General features: G+C 43.7%; 1 protein-coding gene across 4 annotated transcripts in view; it reads left to right on the top strand.

Annotated features, from left to right (window-relative positions):
* Nucleotides 1–1,024: 1,024 nt before the first annotated feature.
* Nucleotides 1,025–23,726, top strand: part of LOC137633584 (ADP/ATP translocase 3-like) — a 46,866-nt gene continuing 24,164 nt past the window's right edge. For 2 of the 4 annotated variants that reach the window (XR_011042288.1, XR_011042289.1), the window contains exons 1-2: nucleotides 1,040–1,198; nucleotides 3,057–3,236. Coding sequence is in view for 2 of the 4 variants with exons in the window: in XM_068365854.1 (XP_068221955.1) it covers nucleotides 1,091–1,198 (108 nt within the window). In the remaining 2 variants the exon portion in view is untranslated. Of the gene's footprint in view, nucleotides 1,199–3,056; nucleotides 3,237–23,726 lie in introns of all 4 variants that reach the window. The other 2 variants (XM_068365854.1, XM_068365853.1) reach the window with 2 other exon arrangements.

Genomic DNA, 23,726 nt, shown 5'->3' on the forward strand with positions numbered 1-23,726 from the left:
TGCAAAATATGTTTGCGGGCACTCTATTGCCTTATAGATAGTTGCAACGCTTCTAAGCTTATTATTATTATTATTATTATTATTATTATTATTATTATTATTATTATTATTATTATTAGCCAAGATACAACCGTAGTTGGAAAAGCAAGATGCTATAAGCCCAAGGGCTCCAATAGGGAAAAATAGCCCAGTGAGGAAGGGAATAAGAAAATAAATAAATGATGAGAACAAATTAACAATAAATCATTCTAAAAACAGTAACGTCAGAACAGATTTCATTATTATTATTATTATTATTATTATTATTATTATTATTATTATTATTTTGAATACATTTCCAAACTGCTTTTATCTCTTCTCTCCATCTTTTACTACCCAATTTTTCCACTTTTGTCTTGATTTCTTCCCTTCCCATTCTCTTTAATCTTTTATCATTCACACACACAGATATATATATATATATATATATATATATATATATATATATATATATATATATATATATATATATATATATATATATATATCTTTCATGTACCTATTCATTCCACCCACTTTAATTGCTTCCAAATTTCCCTTCAACTTATCATATATTCCCTCTTCTATCTCTTTCACGAACCTTAGCCTTCCTTCTGCTATAGCAGTCATCATTTATGACATAATAATAATAATAATAATAATAATAATAATAATAATAATAATAATAATAATAATAATAATAATAATAATAATAATAATAATAATAATAAAATACACATTGATGAAGCAATCTAGGTAGATATTAGATCAATTGTTTACATTTTACTAAAGGAGGATTCCAAGATAGCTTTTAGTCTTAAGCGTATAGAAGAGTCATCATGGAATTGATAATTCTCTATAATTATATAATCAAGAAGTATTTTAATATTTTAATAATAAACTAAATTAATTAATAATGATTTAGAGATAAAATGTATAGTTCTAGCTAATTTTAAAAGCCATATAATTATAATTTACTTTATTTGTATGCTGGTTATTTGTTCGACATCAGCTGACTGCGTTGTTGACATTTGTGACGTCACGGGGTTACCATAGAGAGTGTAGCGTGATTATGGCGGCCTGTGTTAAATCTGTTAATCAAACACCCAGGTGTATTTCCTGGGTCGAGGACACAGTTGCTTATGCCACCGATACGGGAATATTGCTATTTGATCCTAAGGTAGGTTTAGAGAACGGTATATCAAGTAATAATAGATATTTATAGGCTGTAAGCTGTAGCCATTGCAAACTGGCTGGCGGCTTCGTAGCCCAAATCATTGGAATTTCCATCTCATTTTGGGCTGATTTCCTGACCCTGTCTGCCCTTGTAAAGGATCCTTCAGTCTTTTATATGAAATCAAAGGGATATTTCCTATCCCGTGTTTACAATGTGTATATTGGACAAGTGCTGATCACATGTCTGTTCAGTGTACCCTATTTGGTAAATTTGTATTGTATTACAGGGTGTGATTTTATGATGCTCCTGTGTGATTTCTTCCATTTTGGTATTTGTTGGGAGCCTATGTAGATCAGCGGCCAGGTCCTCCAGCGTGCATAGAAAGTGGACATTTCTTTCCATTTTCTAGCAGTTCGTAAGACATGACCCCTGTACTACAAAAAAAGCTGTGTCTGTTGATCCTGAAATCCATTACGTCATACCACCACCTAACCTAACTCAACCCTACTTAACTGGGGTGCTATTGCCACTGTGCAATTCCCCCCCCCCCCCCTTAGACTGCCATATTCTTAGCCTATTCTGCGTTTGATTCGTACCCGTTTCACTCATATTTTGTAAAGGGAAAATATTTTACAAGTAATAAAAAAGTTTACACTTCTTCTCCCAACGAATGACAATCTTCCCATGATAAATACTAACAGAAACAAATATAGCTTGACTCTACTTACATTATTTCAAGTCACCCAAGTTGGAGTCTTTGGGTAGCATCTTCTTGACAACGGACAACTTCATCGTTTTTTCTCATTAACCCTTTTACCCCCAAAGGACGTACTGGTACGTTTCACAAAAGCCATCCCTTTACCGCCATGGACGTACCGGTACGTCCTTGCAAAAAATACCATAATTTTTTTTTTTTTTTCATATTTTTGATAATTTTTTGAGAAAATTCAGGCATTTTCCAAGAGAATGAGACCAACCTGACCTCTCTATGACAAAAATTAAGGCTGTTAGAGCAGTTTAAAAAAAATATACTGCAAAATGTGCTGGGAAAAAAATAACCCCTTGGGGGTTAAGGGTTGGAAATTTCCAAATAACCTGGGGGTAAAAGGGTTAATAAAACGACTTGCAAAGGCCAAGTGTTTGCACTCTTGTCTGAGTCATTTCATGGAAGCATACCCTAGTAGGCCTTGTAGCTGATACTATATATTAACCTAAGAGGATTTGGGTATTTGTTAGTTTTATCATAGATTTGATTTCCATTTTGTATCTGTCTGTGTGTTATTCTGTTTCAGTGAATCCTGCATCAATGCATTATTAAAGCATACAGACATATTTCTAGTCGTACGGTTGATACAGTACTAAAGATAATTATGTTATACACACCAGGATTTTTGTAATTCTGTTCTAACTTTTTTTTTTAGAATTTCAGGAATAAATGTTCCATACTGAACATGGACTTAACCCTTTTACCCCCAAAGGACGTACTGGTACGTTTCACAAAACTCATCCCTTTACCCCCATGGACGTACCGGTACGTCCTTGCAGGAAAAATGCTATAAAGAATTATTTTTTCATATTTTTGATTTTTTTTTTTTTTTTTTTTTTTTTAGAAAATTCAGGCATTTTCCAAGAGAATGAGACCAACCTGACCTCTCTATGACAAAAATTAAGGCTGTTAGAGCAATTTAAAAATAATATACTGCAAAATGTGCTGGGGAAAAAATAACCCCTTGGTGGGTTAAGGGTTGGAAATTTCCAAAGAGCCTGGGGGTAAAAGGGTTAAGAGATTGAGGTAGTAAAGTGACCCTGTTTATATATATTTCAGTCAGGTGTAGACCTAAGATTTGACTTTCAACTTCAGGACAGCAATGTTGTTGGAGCATCACCCACCCAAAGGACACAAGGGTGAGGTTACCTCAGTGCGATGGATTCAGCCGAGCCCTTCAACTGGACAGACGTTGATCAGCACAGGATCTGATTTGGACCCGTAGTGATGAAGAAGTCAAAGGGTTCCGTACGCTGAAATGCATTACAACTTTAGGTAAGATTAGTGCCTCGTATTTCATTCAAATGTCTACACTTGAAAATCTTGTTTTTCATGGTACAGGAGAACCTTCTTGCCTGCATTTAATCATAAAGTACCAGACTTGATTTTGATTCATTGTCATAATATGTAAGAGCAATAAATGCTTCCAACTTAAGCATTATTTTCTATGTTCTGTATTCGGCTTTTACTTTGTCTAATTTCATTGATTTTTAAGACTGTGTTTTAGAAATACCAAAATTTAAATCACTTGAGCCATTTTATTTTGATATTTAGAAGAATGTTACTTGAAAGTTTACCAAGGAGCCAAACATCCCTTTCAAATGAGAATTCTGAAGAAACTTCAATCTTAAGTTTCCATCTTTCTCATTTTGAAGTTTGACTATTGATTAACCCTTTTACCCCCAGGCTATTTGGAAATTTCCAACCCTTAACCCCCAGGGGGTTATTTTTTTCCCAGCACATTTTGCAGTATATTTTTTTTAGATTGCTCTAACAGCCTTAATTTTTGTCATAGAGAGGTCAGGTTGGTCTCATTCTCTTGGAAAATGCCTGAAATTTCTCAAAAAATTATCAAAAATATGAAAAAAAAATTTTTTATAGCATTTTTTTGCAAGGACGTACCGGTACGTCCATGGCGGTAAAGGGATGGCTTTTGTGAAACGTACCAGTACGTCCTTTGGGGGTAAAAGGGTTAAGTGCATCTCTGCTTGGTTTGATGGAGAGGAGGAGAAGAGGTCTTGATGGAAGGCAGTACTGTACCTTGTAATTTGTCCCTTGAGGTGAAAAGTGTTGAACGTAATTCAGCCATAGTTAAAAGCCCCTCGAGGAAGGAGTATCACTCTGTTCAAGCTGTGGGACGGCTATTGCAAGCTTGATAAGAAAACTAATTACTCTGTTGTAGTAGTGTTGTCAAGAGGGCACTGAAGGTCAAGAGTCCTTCCTTGACTTTAGATGGTCATAGGACCCTGAAGGTCAAGAGTCCTTCCTTGACTTTAGATGGTCATAGGACCCTGAAGGTCAAGAGTCCTTCCTTGACTTTAGATGGTCATCGTTTGTAGAATCCCTCAGAGTACAGGAGGTTGTTAGTGACGTATTGCCAGCTCGTTACAAGTGCGCTGAGGGTTACAGGTATGATCTGGATACCCATGCAAGGCAAGGAAATGAATTGCTTGACTTTGTCATGAGTGAAAAGAAGAAATGACAGGTAAGGCATAGAGAAATGAAGTGGAATCTGTCGAGTGTGGCCGTAGGAATCCCATGGCTAGTGAAATGAATTCATAAAAGCTTTAGAAACTAAAGTGATACATCTTTGAAGTATAAGTAATACCACCAAACAGATACTGTACACACCAGTGGATCATCATTTACAATGTCTGTACTCTACCAGTGTCTTTAAACATTAAACTTACCCGCTGGTTATATAACAATGGCTTTAGTCCCTGACGTCCGGCAGAAATTCAAAAAACTCGCGGCAATCACAGATAGAGTTACCAGGTGTACACTAGTGCCCTTACGGGAGATAGGCTGAACCATTCCATTTGTTCCGTAACCGAAATGCAAACCACGCTATTTACATAGGGTTTACTTTCGACGTAGCTGAAAGGACGAGCCATTAGAATTTAACAAGGGTGTTTGTTCCGTAACCGAAGTACAAACCACGCTATTTACAGAGGGGTACTGTATTACTTTCGGCGTAGCTGAAATGGCGACCCATTAGATTTTTAATGAGGGTTAACTACCCCGCACTAGTTAGCAGGGGTGCGGGAGGGGTAGCTAGCTACCCCTCCCCCCTCACACACTGGTGAACTGACTCACTTCGCTTTTGGCTCGGACAACGAACGGATGTCTCTGTTCCCGTCCTCGCATGGCAGCCATTTCTTGTTTTGTCTTTACTTAATTACTTACTTTTCTTGTACTCATATATATATGTAAACATATTTTTATGGTTAGGTATATATTTGAGTATAGAAATCAGTAAGTTTCCTTTTCAGTGTTCGTGCTGTGTGTGTGTGTGTGTGTACGATATCACCGTGTAGCCGCCGGCAGTCAGGCCACTGCGATGTAGTTTCATGCACTGCGATCTCGTACTGGGTCCTTCGGTCGGCTCCTTCCACGGGCGCCATGGGGAGTCGTCATCGCTGGACTTATTATTATTTGTTTCTCCGCTACTCCTCTTTTCCTACGGGGAAGGTGTGGTTCAGCGTAGGAACGCGAGAGTGTAGTTGACTACGGTCTCTCTCTCTCTCTCTCTGGAGGTCGTTCACCCTTTTACTACGATTTCTACATACTACGATTGCTCCTCCGTTCGGGTGGAGTTGCTACGCAGTACTTTTTATCTCGATTATATTTTTATTATAAATCTAATTGTATTTGTTAACTTTTCAGTTTTTTTTTAGAACGTTTCCCTTCGGGGTTTTTCGTTCTTACTTTTAGTGAACATTTTTTAATGAATTGCATAATTATAACTGTTATAATTCTGTTTTTGTTACTGTTCTCGCCCTTCCCCCGTCCCGTGAGTGTAGGTGGTGTTGGGGCTCTTGCCTGTTATGTAATTCTTGTGTTCTTTTCCCTCGGGTTTCCTCTTCGGAGTCTTCCCGGGGAAATGAATGTTAACTAATTACTTTTTATTTTCACTGTTAACGATCTGTTTTTCCGTTTGCCTAATGTGACAACGAAGCAGAGCTGTCTTGTTGGGACTCGGGGAGTCTGCTGTTCCTGGTCCTCCGGCAGTTTTGCTCTTGGTGCTGAGCGACCGCTTTTGTAACCTTGCTCAAGGGGCTGAGTGGTTACTTTCTCGGACCATAGTTTTTGTGCGACTATGCTCTTGATGCTGAGCGATCTCACCTGCAGCTACGCTCAAAGGGCTGAGCAGCTGCAGGAGCCCCTCTTCGGAGGATTGCTCTTTTTAGGTCACTTGCTGACCCTGCGGCCCTATGGGCTCCATCTTCAGTCTCTTCTACGAAGTGTTCCTCTCTCGTTCGCGAGAGAGGACACTCATAGAGACTCCTCTTCGGAGGACTCCTTCTGCTGTTGTTGCTGAAGGCTCAGTCCCCTTCGGGGGGCAGCGGAGCCCTACGGTCTCTCCTGCGAGTGTTTCTTCCCGGGGGGGGGTGGTAGTTCACCATAGAGACTCCTCTTCGGAGGTCTCCTTCTGCTGTTGTTGCTGAGGGCTCAGTCCCTTTCGCGGGCAGCTGATACCACGGTCTCTCCTGCAAGTGCTTCTCCCCCTTGGGGGAGTTCACTCCAGAGACTCCTCTTCGGAGGCCTGATGATGGTGCTCCTGCCTGTGGTCGACTTCATCTTCACTTCCCCGCAGAGGATCCTCCTGCCAGACCTTCTCCTGGATGCAGATGCGCAGTTGGCACCAACGTACCTCGTTTCCAACGAGCACCGGTTCCTTCGGGGCAAAAGGGCTTACAAGTCCCTTAAGTGCCAGGTTTTACCTGCGCGCCAAAGTTTTCCTGCGCGCTCGCGTGCAGTAGCGCCCTTGCGCTCTCCTGCTGTGTTCCAGACTTCTCTCCTGCGATCTCCTGTAGGTGAGTCTTGCCGTAGATCTCCTGATCGCCAGCGCTCACCTGCACCTTTGAGCCCGTCTGAGCGCCAGCTCTCTGCAGCTCGCCAGCGCTCTTCTGGACGCCCTTTTTTTCTGCTACTGGCCTTGTGTGCCAATGGTCTCCTGTACGCCCTCGATCGTCTGCGCGCCCTTTTCTAATGTGCGCAATGTGCGCCAACGTTAGCCGTCGCGCTCACGATCTTTGGATCTAGGCACAGGCAGGGAGATTGTTCTTTCTTTTTACGCCCTCGATCGCCTGCGCGCCAGCGAACATCCGCGCGCCCTTTTCTGATGCGCGCCAACGTTAGCCCTCGCGCCCACGATCTTTGGATCTAGGCACAAGCAGGGAGATTGTTCCGTCTTTTTACGCCCACGATCGCCTGCACGCCCTTTCCTGATGTGCGCACCAGCGTACTCCACGAGCTTCCAGATGTGGGTGGAGGCGAAAGAGATGATTCCTTCACCTCCTCGCCGACGATCTACTGTGCTCTAGATTTGAACGAGTCTCTGAGCGCCCGCGCGCCCACAAGAAGTCTTCTGTACTCGCCCACGAGCGTTCGCTATTATGCGCAACCTCACCATCTGGTTCTGCCCCTCGCTGATATCTTCTGTCCGCGTACTGCGCTCCATCGATCTCCTACGCGCCAGCGATCTCCTAGTGATCGCGCGCGACTCTTCGCCTGCCCGCTAGCGTTTTCAACGCGCCCACGCTTCAGATCGCCGTACGCGGCCACGCGTTGGCTCTCCTGTACGCGATCGATCGCTACGCACCATCGCTTGCCAACACGCCATCGCTCGCCAACGCGCCATCTCCCGCAAAGAACCATCGCTCGCCAATCGCGCCATCGCTCGCTTACGTGTTTTCGGTCTTACGGCTGCGCCCGCGCGCTTACATGCCATGCGCACACATGTTCGCCCGCGCGCAAACCAACGATTGTACCATCGCGCGAGTGCCAAGGGCGATTTCGACTGCGATTCCCGTCGGGTTTCGCAACATGGGCAACCTGGCGTGTTTTTTCCTGGAGCGCATACTTTCAGATCATCATAGTCACGATCTTCACCTCGTAAGCGCAGAGCATGGCACGTACAAGAGCAAGAAGAATCTTCAGAAGAGTCTGGATAACATTCTTCTCCCTTTTTCAGGCAGGCCCCATCATCGCTCTCCTCAGGATCGCCTGATCCCCTTCCCTTCAACGGTGGCTGCTGACACTGCCTCTGTCAGTCGTCAACAGAGGGAATACTTCGAGATCATGGGGTAGCCTGATTTAGCTCTTCCTCTCCACCATTCTGCTGCAACGGGCCTTCCGGGGGTTTTTCCCTCGAGAAACTCTCTGCCCAGCAGGTGACATTCTCGACTTCGGGAATCTTGAACCTGGAGGAAGCGGCAAAGGGTACCAGGCAGGCCACCTCGTGGCTGATCGTCGAGCTTGAGTCTCTGGCCATCCGGTCGCGACTCGAGGTTTTATTCAAGGAAGCTCCGGGAAGGTTATGGAGCTTTCCTCCTCTCGAACACGTGCACCTTTCGTTTCCCGACACCAAGTGTCGAACTTGGGGACAAACTCGATGTTGAAGCATTGAGATGCAGTGACCGAGAGGTTTTCTCTCGAGGGTCCCTACCGTGGATATCGGCAGACCCAGACACTCTTCCATCCTTGGAAGGGGCTTGTTTCAGCCCAAGGACAAGGAACGAGCGACTGAGAGGTGGAGAAAATCGTATCACGATTCGCTCCTCCAAGGCGCTTACATCCAGTCCCTACAAGCCTCCAGCGCCTCAACTTCAACAGCCTCGTTCAGCCTAGGACATCAGAACCGGCACGGGCAGCTAGACAAGGTGTCTATGCAGCTTCCCCCCTCCTGTCGGGGACAAAGGGCGAGGAGCCCTCCTGGGGAGGCAATAATCTAGGCCACAAACGCTAGGATTGGCAACCCCTACCTGCATCCCCCATTGGGGGGGGGGTTGCTTGGAGTTGCGCCTTCAAGTGGCAGCAACTCGGGGCCGATTCCTGAACGATCTCCATGATCAGCCAGGGATTTCGTGTCCCGTTTCGTAGCATCTCTACCTCCCCTGTCAGCGAATCCAGTGTCGCTGAGCCCCTATGCCATGGGATCGGCAAAGGGGGCTAGCCCCTCGGGCAGAGGGCGAGACCATGCTCTAGAAGGATGCTCTCCAAGGTTGTCGGCGGGTCCCCCCAAGGTTCTTCAAACGACTCTTCCCTCTTAACGAGAGAATGCCTTGATGAAGTCATTGGGCTTCAGCACGGCATATCATTCCCGTGCTGAAGGCTTGTGACGGGCAAGAGGGCTCTCGAACTGGGGAATTTCTTTTCCTCAGTTTGACTCTAAATTTCTCTCATTCTTTTTCTATTACCTCTTATCGCTTATTCCTCCTTCATAATTATCAGCTGTCTCCAACCTTGCTGTCAAAACTCTTTTACCCATTTCACTGTCCAGGTTTTTTAGAGGGGACATTGTATCCATGATCGGTTTTTATTTCAAAATCAATTGTGGGAGCTGTGGTGGTCTTGCCAACTGCCCGAAAATGTTTGGACACCTAGGAGTGTCAGTATTCCCATACTGGCACGCGGAACTATCTCTTAGGAAATTTTGCCTTCGGATTCCAGGGGTTGGCTATTTTATAGAGATAGGACTCTCGGCATTCTGTCCGGTTTGCCTGCCACTATGATTAGAGTGGGGATGATTGTATTCTTGAAATGCTCTCAGTCCCATCAAGCGGGTTTGGCATACACTTGAGCCACTCTAATCATAGTGGTACCATCCCTTTGTGGTAGGGTAGGGAGTGGACATTTGGTAAGCAGCTTTCACAGGTGTCATTGGTGGAGAAATTAATTCCAGGAAAGGCTAACGGTGTCTTCTTTGGAATTTCAGACAGTCTTAATCTTTTCTCTCCCTTAAACTATATTTTTTTCCATTGTTTTTTTTTTCCATTGTTATTATGACCCCTTCCCTCCCCCTGAAAAAATAATTAATGAGTAAACTTAATATTCCCCGTACCCCTGGATCAAATGGCGAACCCCAGACACCGTTGACGACTTCTGCTTGTTTAAATAGGGAAAGCTCTGTTGACAACCTCGGCAATAAAAAGGATTCCTCCAACAATACTTCTTTGACCAATGTTGTTAAAGACAATTTATCGGCACTGGTGGAAAATGATGCTTGTAATAACCGTAATACTTTACCCTCTGGTTCTGGCTCATTACCAGATCCAACAAAAAATCTGAAAATTCTCCACTTAAAAAACATACCAATTGGTTGTAGCTATGACATAATTCATGAAGCCTTCTGTAGATTTGGAGCAATCAAAGAAATTTTAATGGAGCTTAATGGTAGTAAAGGCTTTTGGGAAGCTTGGGTATCATTTTCAAGTTTTGAGATTGCTTTAGAAGCAAATAAAAATTTAGAGAGCATAAAAATTGACAATTGTTTGATTTCTGGGGCTTTATGTGATAAAGCACCAAGACACCTAGAGATATATAAACCAGAAGAATGGATGGAAAAAGAAATAGAGCATAGACTTCCAGAAGTAAGAACCCCCAAGCCCCCAACATGGATAATTGCATCTGGAAAGATAGATAATTATAACTATTATAAGATTAGTAAATTTATACAAAAAAAAGTTGGTTTAATTAAAAGTAAGGATATTAGTAGATACGGTAAGCAATCTGTTTTGATTAATGCAAAATCAGATACTCAAGCTCACATGCTTTGTGGCATGAAGATTGCAGAAATTGATCCTATTAAGGATATTAAACCACATATGAGCTTCAGCTATGGTAAAGGAGTAGTTTTTGATAAAGATCTATATGAATTCTCAGAACCAGAAATTCTGGACATGTGCCCTGCTAATGTTTGGAAAGTAAGTAAGATCCCTCAAACAAGCATGGTAGTTTTAACATTTGAAACCCCTGTTATACCAGATCATATAATTATTGAGAATGAAAGAGTACGTGTTCGAGAATATAAACCTAGGCCTTTACAATGCTTTAATTGTTTCAAGTACGGTCACCCTTCCCGGTACTGCAATAATACGAAGATCTGTATTAACTGTTCTTTGTTAGAACATGGCCAATGCAACAGAGATACAACCTGTGCAAACTGTAAAGATAATCATAAACCAAATGATAAAAGATGTAGAGAATACAAGAATGAAGAAGCTGCAATCTTGAAAGCAAATGCTGAACATATAAGTGTAGGTTATGCAAAGCATTTACTCAATCGGCAACTTAATTTTGCTCGCGCGGTTAAGATGCCAAACAAAGATTATAATCCACTACCCCTTACTACCACAGGGGGACCAGTGGCAGCACCTGGCCCGTCAGGTGCATCTCCCTTAGTGGTAGTAGCCCAGCCATCTGGGTCAAGTGCTCAGGCTATAAAAGCCAGAGCACAAACCTCCAAAGAGGTCAATATGGTGTCCAACACACCAAAAGTATTGTCACCGATAGGAGCATCTCCCCTAGAGGTAGTAGCCCAGCCTTCTGGGTTAAGTGCTCGAACTGTTGAAGTTCTAGCACAATCCTCCAAGGAAGCCAATGTGGCTTCCACCACCTTAAATGTATTGTCTCAGGCAGAATCTCTACCTGATTTGATGGAGATTGGAAAACAAGACCTTCCAAAGAGGAAAAGGTCCCCATCATCCTCACCTTCATCTAAGTCAGGTAAGTGCCCTACTGCTCATGATACTAAGGTTGACTCTTATAAAGATCCTAGAAAGAAAGAAAAGAAGAGTGGTGGCCTAGTAAAGCCTTCCATCTCCAGGCCTTACATGGCTTCATCTGAAAAGTCCCAAAAGACAAATGAGACAAAGAAAAATAATAACAAAAGATAATGTCTATCATCCAGTGGAATTGCAGAGGTCTAAGTACTAGCATTGAGCAAATAAAAACTTTAACCAGGGACTCAGACACGAAGGTAATTTGCCTACAGGAAACCAAGATCAGTGACAAACCATTTAATCCTGGACTCAATTATCATTTTTGTAGATCCCCTCCTTTGCAAGCTGCAAGAGCTCAAGGTGGTACAGGTTTTATTATTCACAAATCTGTAAAATTTGAAACAATCCCACTCAATACACCACTACAGGCATGTGCAGTTAGAACTCATATCGGGAAAAAAATTACTTTATGCTCGCTATATATTGAACCATCCTTAGAACTTTTCCTCTTAGATCATGCTGGTAATCCAAGAAGGCTTAGACTTTCTGACCTCCAAGACTTGATCAATCAGCTTCCTGCCCCTTTTATTTTAATGGGTGATTTTAATGCAAAGCATACTTTATGGGGTGGAAATGTGTGCGATAGATGGGGTAATCTTGTTGAAGAATTAATCGACAACAATGATGTAATACTAATGAATGATGGTTCTCCAACTAGGTATGATGTAGTCCACAACTCTACATCAGCCATTGATTTGTCAATCTGTTCCTCATCCATTCGATTGGACTACCTTTGGTCAGTAAATGAACACCTACATGGCAGTGACCATTGGCCAATTATGTTAAATTATGTCCATAATCTTCCTTCTCAGTGTCCACCAAAATGGAAGATAGATGAGGCAGACTGGGCAGCTTATGAAAACTGTTCACACACTGATAAAGAATATGATGAATTTACATCTCCAGTGCATGCCTATCAACATCTTGAAAATATTATTGATGATAATGCTAGCAAGTTTATACCTAAGACATGCGGTTTACCTCATCGCTCTGTAGTTCCTTGGTGGAGTAAAGAATGTGCCAACGCAAGAAAAGTGACCCGAACTTGCTTCAGAAGATACTTGAGGACAAACTATTTAGCAGATAGAATAGCATATCTCAGAGCCTGTGCCAAACAAAAAAGAATTTTTAAAAAAGCAAAGAGAGCATCTTGGAAGAAATATATATCTAATATTAATACCAAAACTCCTTCAAAGGAAATATGGGACAAGATTAGAAAACTTCAAGGTAAATTCGTCCCTAAGCCTCTACCAATATTAAGGGAAAATAATAGATATATATCTGACCCCAAAGATGTAGCAGAGGTTCTTGCTAAGCACTTTGCTTATGTATCAAGTGCTGACAACTATTCCCCAGCATTTCAACAAATTAGAGCATCAACATCTGTTGTTCCTCCTGCTTCTTCAAATACTGAAGCTTTTAACCTGCCTTTTAGTATGGAGGAGATGCAAAATGCTATCTCCAGCTCTTCTTTAACTGCCCCAGGTGAGGATGGCATCCGGTATGAAATGATATCACATCTTCCAGTGGATACCAAGGAATTTTTATTAGAAACCTTTAATGGTCTATGGGCTTCCCATACATCTCCTGATTCCTGGCATACTTCAATTGTAATTCCAGGCCACAAGTCTGGTAAAGACCCAGAACTGCCATCTAGTTATAGGCCCATATCCTTGACCAGTTGCATATGCAAACTATTTGAGAGAATGATCAACAACAGACTTGTGTGGTATCTAGAATCAAAAAATCTTTTATCTAACAGACAGTTTGGTTTTAGGAAGAACCGAAGTACTCTAGACCCTTTGCTGATGTTATCAAGGGAAATTTCAAATGCTTTTTCTAACCAAAACCAGGTGGTGGGTGTCTTTTTTGACCTCGAAAAGGCATATGACACCACATGGAGGGGTGGTATTTTAAAGCAATTGGCCTCGTGGGGTATAGGAGGACATATGTTCTCTTTTATTGAAGAATTTTTATCAAACCGCTCCATTAAAGTGAGAGTAGGGTCAGAACTATCTTCATCCTACATGCAAGAAGAAGGTGTCCCCCAAGGCAGCGTATTGAGTGTGACCTTGTTTGCTGTTGCAATTAATAGTCTCATTAGTCACATACCTCCTGGCATACAAGGATCACTATTTGTCGATGACTTTGCAATTTATTGTAGTGGATCATCTGCACTACAAGCATGCCAAAATCTTCAAATTGCAATAAATGCTGCTTCCGCATGGGCAAATTCTCGCGGATTCATGTTTTCTCCTCAGAAGACCAAAGCCATTCGCTTTACTCGTACTCGTAAAAGGGAAGAGATCCCCACCCTTTTCTTAAATGATTGTATTTTGCCATATGAGGATAGTGTCAAGTTTCTTGGAGTCATTTTCGACAAGAAAATGACATTTGGTCCCCATATAAATGACCTATCTATCAGGGTTAAGAAGTCACTGAACATTCTGAAAGTGATATCGCATTTTGATTGGGGTGCTGATAGAAGAACTTTGCTTAGAATTTATACATCTTTGTGTCTGAGCAAGTTAGACTATGCATGCCAAATATATGGGTCAGCTACAAAGACTTTACTTGGAAAACTTGATATTGTTCACAATGCTGGGCTTCGCATCTGCACAGGTGCTTACAGAACATCTCCCATTGACAGTCTCTATGTTGATTCTGGCATACCTCCCCTTTCCATTCGCAGAGAGGAGTTGAGTTTGAGGTTTTTAGCTAGGTCCCTTGCTGTGAGAAACAATCCTAACTGTAAATATGTTAGGGCGCCTTTAGATCGGGCTCCTAACAGATCTAGAGTGCCTAAGCCTTTGGAAGTACAGCTGAAAAATGATGCTAGAGAAGTAGGCTTGTTAACAGCACAGATAGCAGAGGTAGGATATCCCAAGTCTCCTCCTTGGTGTAATCCACCTGTTAAAGTATGTTTTACGGCAGGAGGGAAAAATACCTTACCTAGTAGGGTAATGAAAAGTGAGTTTTTAAATCATGCTGCTCAACATCATGGGAAACATGTTTTTACAGATGGCTCCAAATCGGCTGCAGGAGTTGGAAGTGCAGCTGTGGTGGGGGATATTGTTATTAGAAGGAAACTCCCATCCTCTTGTTCAATTTTTACTGCTGAGCTGTACGCAATAATTCTCGCAGTCCAACATATTTTTAAAAATGGCAACCAAAATAGTTTTTATACAATTTTTACGGATTCCAATAGTGTTTTACTCTCATTAAAACAAATTATGCCAGGCCATCATCTAGTACAAGAGGTGCAGGACTGGTTAGTACTTCTGCAATCTAGGAAGAGTATCAGTGTTCACTTCTGTTGGGTCCCTGCCCATGTTGGGGTGGATGGGAATGAACAAGTAGATAAGGCAGCAAAGGAAGCTTCAGGGCTAAGTAATCCATCCCCCTTGAGTATTCCTTACAAAGATCTTAAAAGTGAGATTCATCTTTACTGTAAAAATAAGTGGCAAGCTCGATGGTCTGAACTGACCACCAATACAAAATTGAAACAAATCCACCCATTGGTGGATAAATGGTCATCTTGTAATTCTACAAGTAGAAGGGATACCATTATTTTAACTAGGCTGCGTATTGGCCATACACATGCAACGCACAATTATTTAATGAAGAGTGGGGAAGGGAGACAGGCCCCTCTTTGTAATACCTGTCAAGTGACAATGGATGTTAAACATATTTTAGTCGATTGTCCTGTTTTTAATCTCCAGAGGAGGACACATTTACTCCAGGACAAACCGTTAAGAGATATACTGGGGGAAAACTGTAATACCCTGAACTTGAGAAAATTTATACAAAGTATTGGGTTATATTACGAGCTATAATTGATTTTATTAATTTATTTATTTATTTTACCCTTTTAATCCCTATTTATTTCACATCTAGATTTTATTGTATGAAAGTGTTACGATTTGTATTAAAGGTTAAAATGATACTAAATGGTGTGAGTGTACAGATATGATTGAATGATTTTCGTTGTATAGCGCTGAATGGCCTTTGATGCCCCAGTGCTTGGCTTAATGCCTAAATCCCATAATCAATTCAATTCAAACGACTCTTTCTTGTAAGAAGTGCCTGAAGGCTGGAGACCCGCCATCGTCCTCTTAGCCCTGAACAAGTTTGGCGTACAAACTTCGGTCAGTATGGTACAACAGATTCGATCAGACTTTTAGGGAAACCACAAGACTTCATGTGCATATTGGATCCGAAAGACATGTACTTCCAGATCCCAATCCATCCGTCTTTACAGGAAGTACTTGGAATTCAGCCTAGACAACAGATATACCAGTTCAAGGTGCTGTGCTTCGATCTCTCCACAGCACCACAGGCATTCACCTGGAAGTTCATCCCGAATCCTCATGTCCACACAGGAGCGGCATCCGCCTCCTTCGCTTTCTGGATGACTGGCTACCCCGGCAGTTTCGGTATCGACCCTTCTTCGACTCCGAGACAAGCCTCTGGGACTTTGCCAAGATCTAAGGATCATGGTAAATCTCGAGAAGTTTTCTCTTTTTCCATCGCATCAACTGGGATATCTAGGCTTATTTTTAGACTCCAATCTCCGTTGAGCCTTCCCACCGGATGACAGGATAGCAAGGCAGAGGAGAGTAGTAGAACCTTTCCTCAGGTGAGGAGAGTCTCCAGCCTTTTTCTGGTTACGCCTCCTAGGTCACCTTCCTTCTTGATCCCTCTAGTCCCAAACACTCGCCTCAGGATGAGTCTCCTGCTTTGGCGACTCAAGTCCCGGTGGAATCAAGACTACGATTCCCCAGACATTCTGGTCCTGTGGGACCTGCCGAACGAGGGATCCTGCAGTGGTGGTTGACCTACGAAGCCTTTGCTAGAGAGTGGATCTTCTCGTCCCTCCTCCACATTTGATGCTGTCCTCGGACGCGTCAAAGAAGGGGGAGGGGGCAAGTTCTGAACCAAAGGATCTCAAGCCTATGGCCAGAACTAGAAGGGTACCTCCACATCAGTTGGCTAGGGATGAAGGCCATATTCTGGCCCGTCAACAATTCCAACAGGCCCCGGCGAGTCACTCCGTGAGCAACAGCACCACGGTAGTTGCTTATTTCATCAAGCGGGGAGGTACCTTTTCATAACAGTCTTCCCATCTTACAGTAGAGATACTGAGATGAGCCGAAGTCCACTCAATACCACTATCGGCTCGCTTCATTCCGGACAAAGGAATGTGCTCTCCGACAGTCGGAACAGAGCATCGCAGATAGAGAGTACCGAGTGGTCTTTGGAACCCCCAGTAGCCAACAAGCTCTGACCTTGTGGTCCTGTTCGCAACAACCTTGAATTTCAAGCTGTCACTGTACTTCTCCCCAGCCCCGGACCCCAAGGCACCCTGCCGAGATGTCTTCCCACATCGGTAGGACAACATCGACGTCTACGCCTTGCCACCGTTGGGTCCGAGGGGAAAGGGGGCTCAACAAGACCAGACTATCGGTCAACCTGTCGATGACTCTGATAGCTCCGCTACGGCATCATGCAGAGTGGTTTCCGGATCTTCTGCATCCCTTGATGGAACTCCCAAGAGAGCTTCCCCCACGACAAGAGCTAAAGCAACCACACCACTACATCTGCCACAAGCCGTAGCTCCGCTTCAGCTCCACGCCTGGAGTCCATCCAGCATCTCCTCACAGAGAGAGGCGTTCCGCAACAGGTCGCGGAGCGGATGTCTTGACACCTGCGAAGTCATCCGCAGGGGTCCACCAGGCGAGGTGGAGAGTCTTCTGTGGTTGGTGTCGTGGGAGAGGTATCTCTCCCCTCGATGCCACTATTCCAGCGTTAGCGGAGTTATTGTCCATCTGCGGGAGGAAATACGCCTTTTGCTCTCGGCGGTAAAGCCTATCGCTCAGCCTCAAGCCTGGCCTTCAGGCTCTAAGGTTAGACAATTCCTCCTCGCTGGATCTTTCTTCGCTCATACGAAGCTACGAACTTACCTGCACCCAGTCGGAAGTGAAACCTCCTCCATGGAACATGGCTCGGGTTCTTAGGGATCTTAAGACTTCTCCCTGTGAACCATTACGCTAGTCATCTGATAGGCACCTGACTTGGAAGACGGTGCTCCGGCTCGCTCTGGCTTCGGCCAAGCGTATCAGCGTACTTCATGGTCTCTCGTACGACTTCGCCCATTCAAGAAGATAGGGAGAGGTAACGTTCGGGTTCGTCCCTGAGTCGGTTACTAGACTCAAGATCTTGGAGTCCCAAACCTTCGGTTCGACTCCTTCAGAATTTCGAGTCTCTGTTCTGTAACAGATGACCCAGGCCTTCTCCTACTACTGTATGCCCAGTAAGGAGTCGGAGGTGGTTATCTTAAAGAACCGCTGCAGTTCGTCCTCACGTCCAAGCCCTGTTTGGGAGCACAGGAAGGACAGAGAGGAGGGTCACCAAGAATACCTTTGCAGCCTGGATTAAAGGACCATCCATATCGCCCTGAATCCAGACCCTCCTCCGTCATGTAGCCTTGGAGCACACGATGTCGGAGGCATCGCAATGTCACTGGTCTTCAAGATAACTACTCTGTGACGCAGGTGCTACAAACTGGAGTCTGGAAGCGTCGGACGACCTTCACAGTCCACTACCTACAGGACGTGACCCACAGGAGCCTCGATACGTTTTTCTATCGGCCTGTGGTGGCTACACAACAGCTGGTCTAACCTCAGGCTCCTTAATGGACAAGTAGCAGAAGGTTGAGGGCATTGTTACCCGGTGTCAGACTGCATGAACGGAAGAAGTATGTCTGGCCCTTACTTCTTTCTTCATCCTCCCCTCTCTTGGGGAAAGCAGCATCCTAGGTTATCTGCATAGCTGACCTCAAACCTCTGCAGGTAAACCATGTTTCCTTGTGTTCTTAGTATTAAGATAATACTGTTGCGTCTCCCATACCCTGACGAGGTGGTATTGGGATAGTCCTAGTCCAGAATTCCATCTAAAGGTCTTCAGGTCGACTGCCTAGTACAAGTCACGCTTCATCCCTCCACACACAAGCTTATGTAGGCCGCACGCTACTTGAGGAGCAAGGAACTTGCGAGGTGCAGGGACTCTTTTTCTCGAAGTGCTGCTCACTCGGATTCTGAGTCCCCGGGTAAAGCCAAAGCCAGTATGGCTGGGGACTTTCCACCCTTCCTAAGGGGTAAGTCACCCAATGTAAATAGCGTGGTTTGTATTTCGGTTACGGAACAAATGACAAATTCGGAGATAATTTGTATTTTTCCTAACCATACAAACCTTAGCTATTTACACATATTTGCCCGCCAGCCCTGTCCCCCAAGTCAAGTCCTACCTCTAAGCGAAGTGAGTCAGTTCACCAGTGTGTGAGGGGGGAGGGGTAGCTAGCTACCCCTCCCCTACCCCCTGCTAACTAGCGCGGGGGTAGTTAACCCTCGTTAAAAATCTAATGGCTCGCCATTTCAGCTACGCCGAAAGTAATACCCTATGTAAATAGCTAAGGTTTGTATGGTTAGGAAAAATACAAATTATCTCTGAACTTGTCATCTTTTACATACATCCTTTTACGGTTTTTTACGTAAAGTATGGGTCCTAAAAGGCTTAGTTTCACAAGTGGTAGTGGTAGTGGTGAGAAAAGGAAGAAGGAAATGCTTTCTTTAGAAGTAAAGCCAGAAATTATTAAAAAGCCACGTCCGCGTGAGTGAACTTGCAAAAGAATATGGCCAAAATATGTCGACGATCTTGACAATCTTGAAACAGAAAGAAGCCATTAAAGCAGTGAAACCTTCTAAGGGGATCACCATCATTTCAAAACGTCGTAGTCCTATCATAAAAGAGATGGAACGACTTCTGCTAATCTGGATCAAGGACAGAGAGATTGTTGGCAACACCATCACCGAAACTATCATCTGCGAGAAGGCGCACGCCATCTTTACGGACTTGAAGGAGGCGAGCTCTGGGGGTGATGCTGGGGAGAGTTCAACTGAACCTTCCTCAGATGATTTCAAGGCATCTCGCGGCTGGTTTGAGAAATTTAAGAAACGGTCCGGGATTCATTCAGTTGTTCGCCACGGAGAGGCTGCTAGTGCGGACACAAAGGCTGCAGCTGACTTTGTGAAGAGCTTTGAAAGGACCGTGCAGGAAGAAGGCTACGTAGAGCAGCAGGTGTTTAGTTGTTTTGGAAGATGCCCAGTCAAACCTACATCACCGCCGAAGAGAAGAAATTGCCTGGGCATAAGCCAATGAAGGATCTATTGACTCTTGCCCTATGTGCCAATGCTAGCGGGAACTTTAAAGTCAAGCCCTTACTGGTTTACCATTCTGAGAACCCTAGGGCCTTTAAGGCACAGAATGTGGATAAAAACCAGCTTCATGTTTTCTGGCGATCCAACTCGAAGGCCTGGGTCACTAGGCAGTTCTTTGTCCAATGGGTTAACCAAGTTTTCGGTCCTTCTGTGAAGAAGTATCTTCATGAGCAGAAATTGCCTTTAAAGTGCCTGCTATGCCTTGACAATGCACCCGCTCACCCCCCGGACTTGAAGATGATATCTTCGAAGAATTCAAGTTCATAAAGGTGCTTTATCTTCCATCGAATACCACCTCTATCCTCCAGCCCATGGACCAGCAAGTCATCTCGAACTTCAAGAAGCTCTACACCAAGCACCTATTCAAGCAGTGCTTTAATGTCACGCAAAGCACAAACTTAACTTTGCGTGAATTTTGGAAAAGCCACTTTAACATCGTGCACTGCTTGAAGATCATAGATCAGGCTTGGGTGGGATTAACTCGACGGACACTGAATTCTGCCCGGAAGAAGCTGTGGCCTGATGCAGTTTCTCCCCGAGATTTCGAGGGTTTTGACCCTGAACCTGATCCCGTGGTGGGTGCAGCGGAAGCCGTAGAGGAAATCGTCTTCCTTGGCAAGTCCATGGGTCTGGAGGTCGACGCAGATGACATCACGAAACTCGTCGCCGAACATCACCATGAACTTACTACAGAGGAGCTCAAGGAACTCCATGCTATGTCTGAGCACATGAGTGATGACGAGGAAGGGATCGAGGAGGTAGAACATGTGTTAGGTTCGGCGCAAATAAAAGAGATGTTAGGAAAATATCAAGACGTGGTCGACTTCATCGACAAATACCATCCAAAAAAATTGCAGGTTTGTCATGTAGTTGCGCAGTTCGATGATGTTTGCCTAACTCATTTTTGAAATATTCTGAAAAGCCGTACCAAGTAACTTTCTATTGATAGCTTCCTTAAAAAAACTACGAAGCGAACTCGTGATGAAGAGGAAGGAAGTGGTTCAAAGAAAATGGCAAAGAGTGAAGAGAAAAAAATTCAATCAATTTTAAGTGGAGAGAGTGAAAGTGATTAAAATTAATCATCAAAAAGAAAAAAAGAAAAAAAAAAGAATATAAAATGTAAAAATAAAAAAAAATAAATAAGCTAAGTTAGGTTAAAGTTCATTTTGTGTAAGTTAGAATAAGTTACGGTAGTGTACGTTTATCGTAGTCACCCTCTCTACCTCCTCGCCGCCCATCCGTCTCCTCTCTGCGTAGCAAGACCGACACCTGCGCTGGACTTTCTAAGGTAAAGTTACGCTAAAAACCTGTTTCTTATTTATTATTTCTTGATAGTTATTCTTTTTTACATGTCTATTATCTAATTTAGATTGCATATTGTCATGTGTAATTATGTGTAGTAATTTATTAAGGAGTTATCATAGGTTTTTGGGCTCAACCACGGATTAATCCTATTTCAATGTATTCTTATGGGAAAATTCGTTTCCACATCCGAACATTTTCTACATCCGAAAGTCGGTTGTGGAACGGATTAAATTCGTATGTAGGGGTACCACTGTATTATTCATATATCCTATTGTATTTTCATTCTGGCCCTTGACTAAAGAGAATATTCTCTCGCAACGGGCAGATCTATTATGATCTAATGTGAAATAGTTTAAAGAGCTAGTGTTCAATGGCACATATGATGACGCAATGCAGTCAAGCTACGATAAGTAATACTCTTGACAATCGTTTTTTGTTTACACAATTACTGGTATCGTTATTTTGTATTTCGATTTTGAAAATACTAATATTAATCACATATTCTATTGTATTTTCTTTCTAGCCCTTGACGAAAGAGTATAATCTCTTGTAACGGGTAGGTCTATTAAGATCTAATGTGAAATAATTAAAAGTGCTAGTATTCAGTGTCAGTGCAGTGGAGGGTGCGTCCGTTCGTGTCCGTCATAATCCCAGCCGGGGACCTCTTCCATGCTCCCCAACCCCTGGGAGAAGGAAAGTCGAAAGGCAAAAGGATATGACAGACCTTGATTAGCGAACGAACTTCCCCTCGAACGATCATGTTAACAATGTACAGATCGCTCCATCTTAATAGTAAAAGCGAGGTTAAAATGTATGTCTTCATCGGACGCAAAAATCGCGACGTGGTTGGAGCCAAAAACTACGTTCTAAACCCCGCAAAAGACGTATGTCTCCTAATAAACCCTCCTGCAGTGACTGGTGTTCACCGGAGGTGTTCCTTTCGGACTAAGACTACGTGTCAGCACCGAAACAATTGTGTTAGACGCATAGTCCGTCGGATGAAGAAGGTGCTCAGTTTACGTCAGTACACGCTTCTTTTTCTGCCCCCAGATTGGGAAATGTCACAGGGTCTTTCCCCTGTTAACCACCTGGACAGGCTCTTACCTGTCGACAAACACAGATGACGGTCTGGTCTCTCGGGGGGGGGGGGTCTCACAACAATCGATACACGATTCAGATCGCGCACAAGGCGCGCTAGAAGTATCAACAGTTGACGATACCTCTCAGCGATCACTACATAGTTCAGTTAAAGCACACGACGCTCATTTCGTATCTGATTTGTCAGAATTAAAGAGGTCTATTTCGTCTCTGTTGACGCTTACGATTCTCAGGCAGAAAAGATACACCTAAAAGAATCTAAGCACAGCGATAGACCAAGAAAACGGTCTTCCGATAGTATCGGACAGCATAGTTCTCCGATACTCGGCAACGCTCCCTCCCAGCGATCAGCTCGTGTTGCGGCAAGTGTTAGGACGGACGCATGCGGCAGTCTGGTCTCATCCTCACGGCAGTCGCAGACACCAGTCTGGTCTCTCTCTCACGGCAGACACACATGCCACGGTGGACGCATCAGTCTGTAAACTCACGGCAAAGTGGATACATGCGGCATTCTGTACATATACTGGACGCATGCAGTCAGGTTTTGTCACACGTCACCGTAGACAAACAGTTGTCTCTTCTTTGCGATTGACTGGACGCGCTTCCTCACGGCTCTCGGCAAACTCACGGCATTCGGGACTCATGCATTAGACTGATACCTCTCAGGGAAACATACAACAGTCTCAATCTAGACCCATGATGGACTCATATGGTCGGGACTTGTCCTCGCAACAGGATAGAGTTTTTTATCTCTCCTTCACGATTTTCTGAACGCACAACTAACGCTCCCTCGCTTCACGCTGTTGACATACAACATGCTGGACGCATGCGTTCATAGATTTTCCCTCACATGGGTTTACAGATGTTGTTGCTCCCTTAGAGCATGATGATCCTATGCTAGAAGCACTAGAACCTGTCTCTCCCTCGAACTTAAACGTGATACTTCTTGGCAACTGGACGATATCCTTCACGAGATTTCTTCCAGACAAGATGAATTATTTTGGAAGATAATAACCGTCACAATGACGAGGTTTTGTCTCCTACTCATTCGATTCAGGGAATCGATGTTCCGTTAGCCGATTTAGAAGACGAATCTCAGGATTCATTACAGTCTACTAAAAAAAAAAAAAAAAGATTCTGGCCAGATGGGTTAAGAGAGTTTTCTCAACTCTCAACCAATGGACGTCCAAGAGAAGGTTCTAGGGAAGGCCTCCTTTTTCTTTTCCTCACTCAGGTCAACCATGAGCAAGTCATAGTTTGTGGTCCAATTTTGAAATAGACCATCGGCTGAAGTAAACTTTTAGACAGTAAAAGTCTTCAGCCTTATGGACTGGACTCTCGGAACTCTCGCAGAAGCCACAGACCCTAGGAACAAGGCTCAGATGCATCTGTTTGCCTGTTTGGTTAAGGCCTGGAGGGATGTCCCCATCGAACTTTCCGCCCTTTTCATGGCAGGAGTTCTTAAAAAGAGACTTCAGAGGATTGCGACTGGAGATCAAGCTCGCAGATTCTTAAGTCAA

The sequence above is a fragment of the Palaemon carinicauda genome, chromosome 43 (genome assembly GCF_036898095.1).
Source record: "Palaemon carinicauda isolate YSFRI2023 chromosome 43, ASM3689809v2, whole genome shotgun sequence".
NCBI lineage: Eukaryota > Metazoa > Arthropoda > Malacostraca > Decapoda > Palaemonidae > Palaemon > Palaemon carinicauda.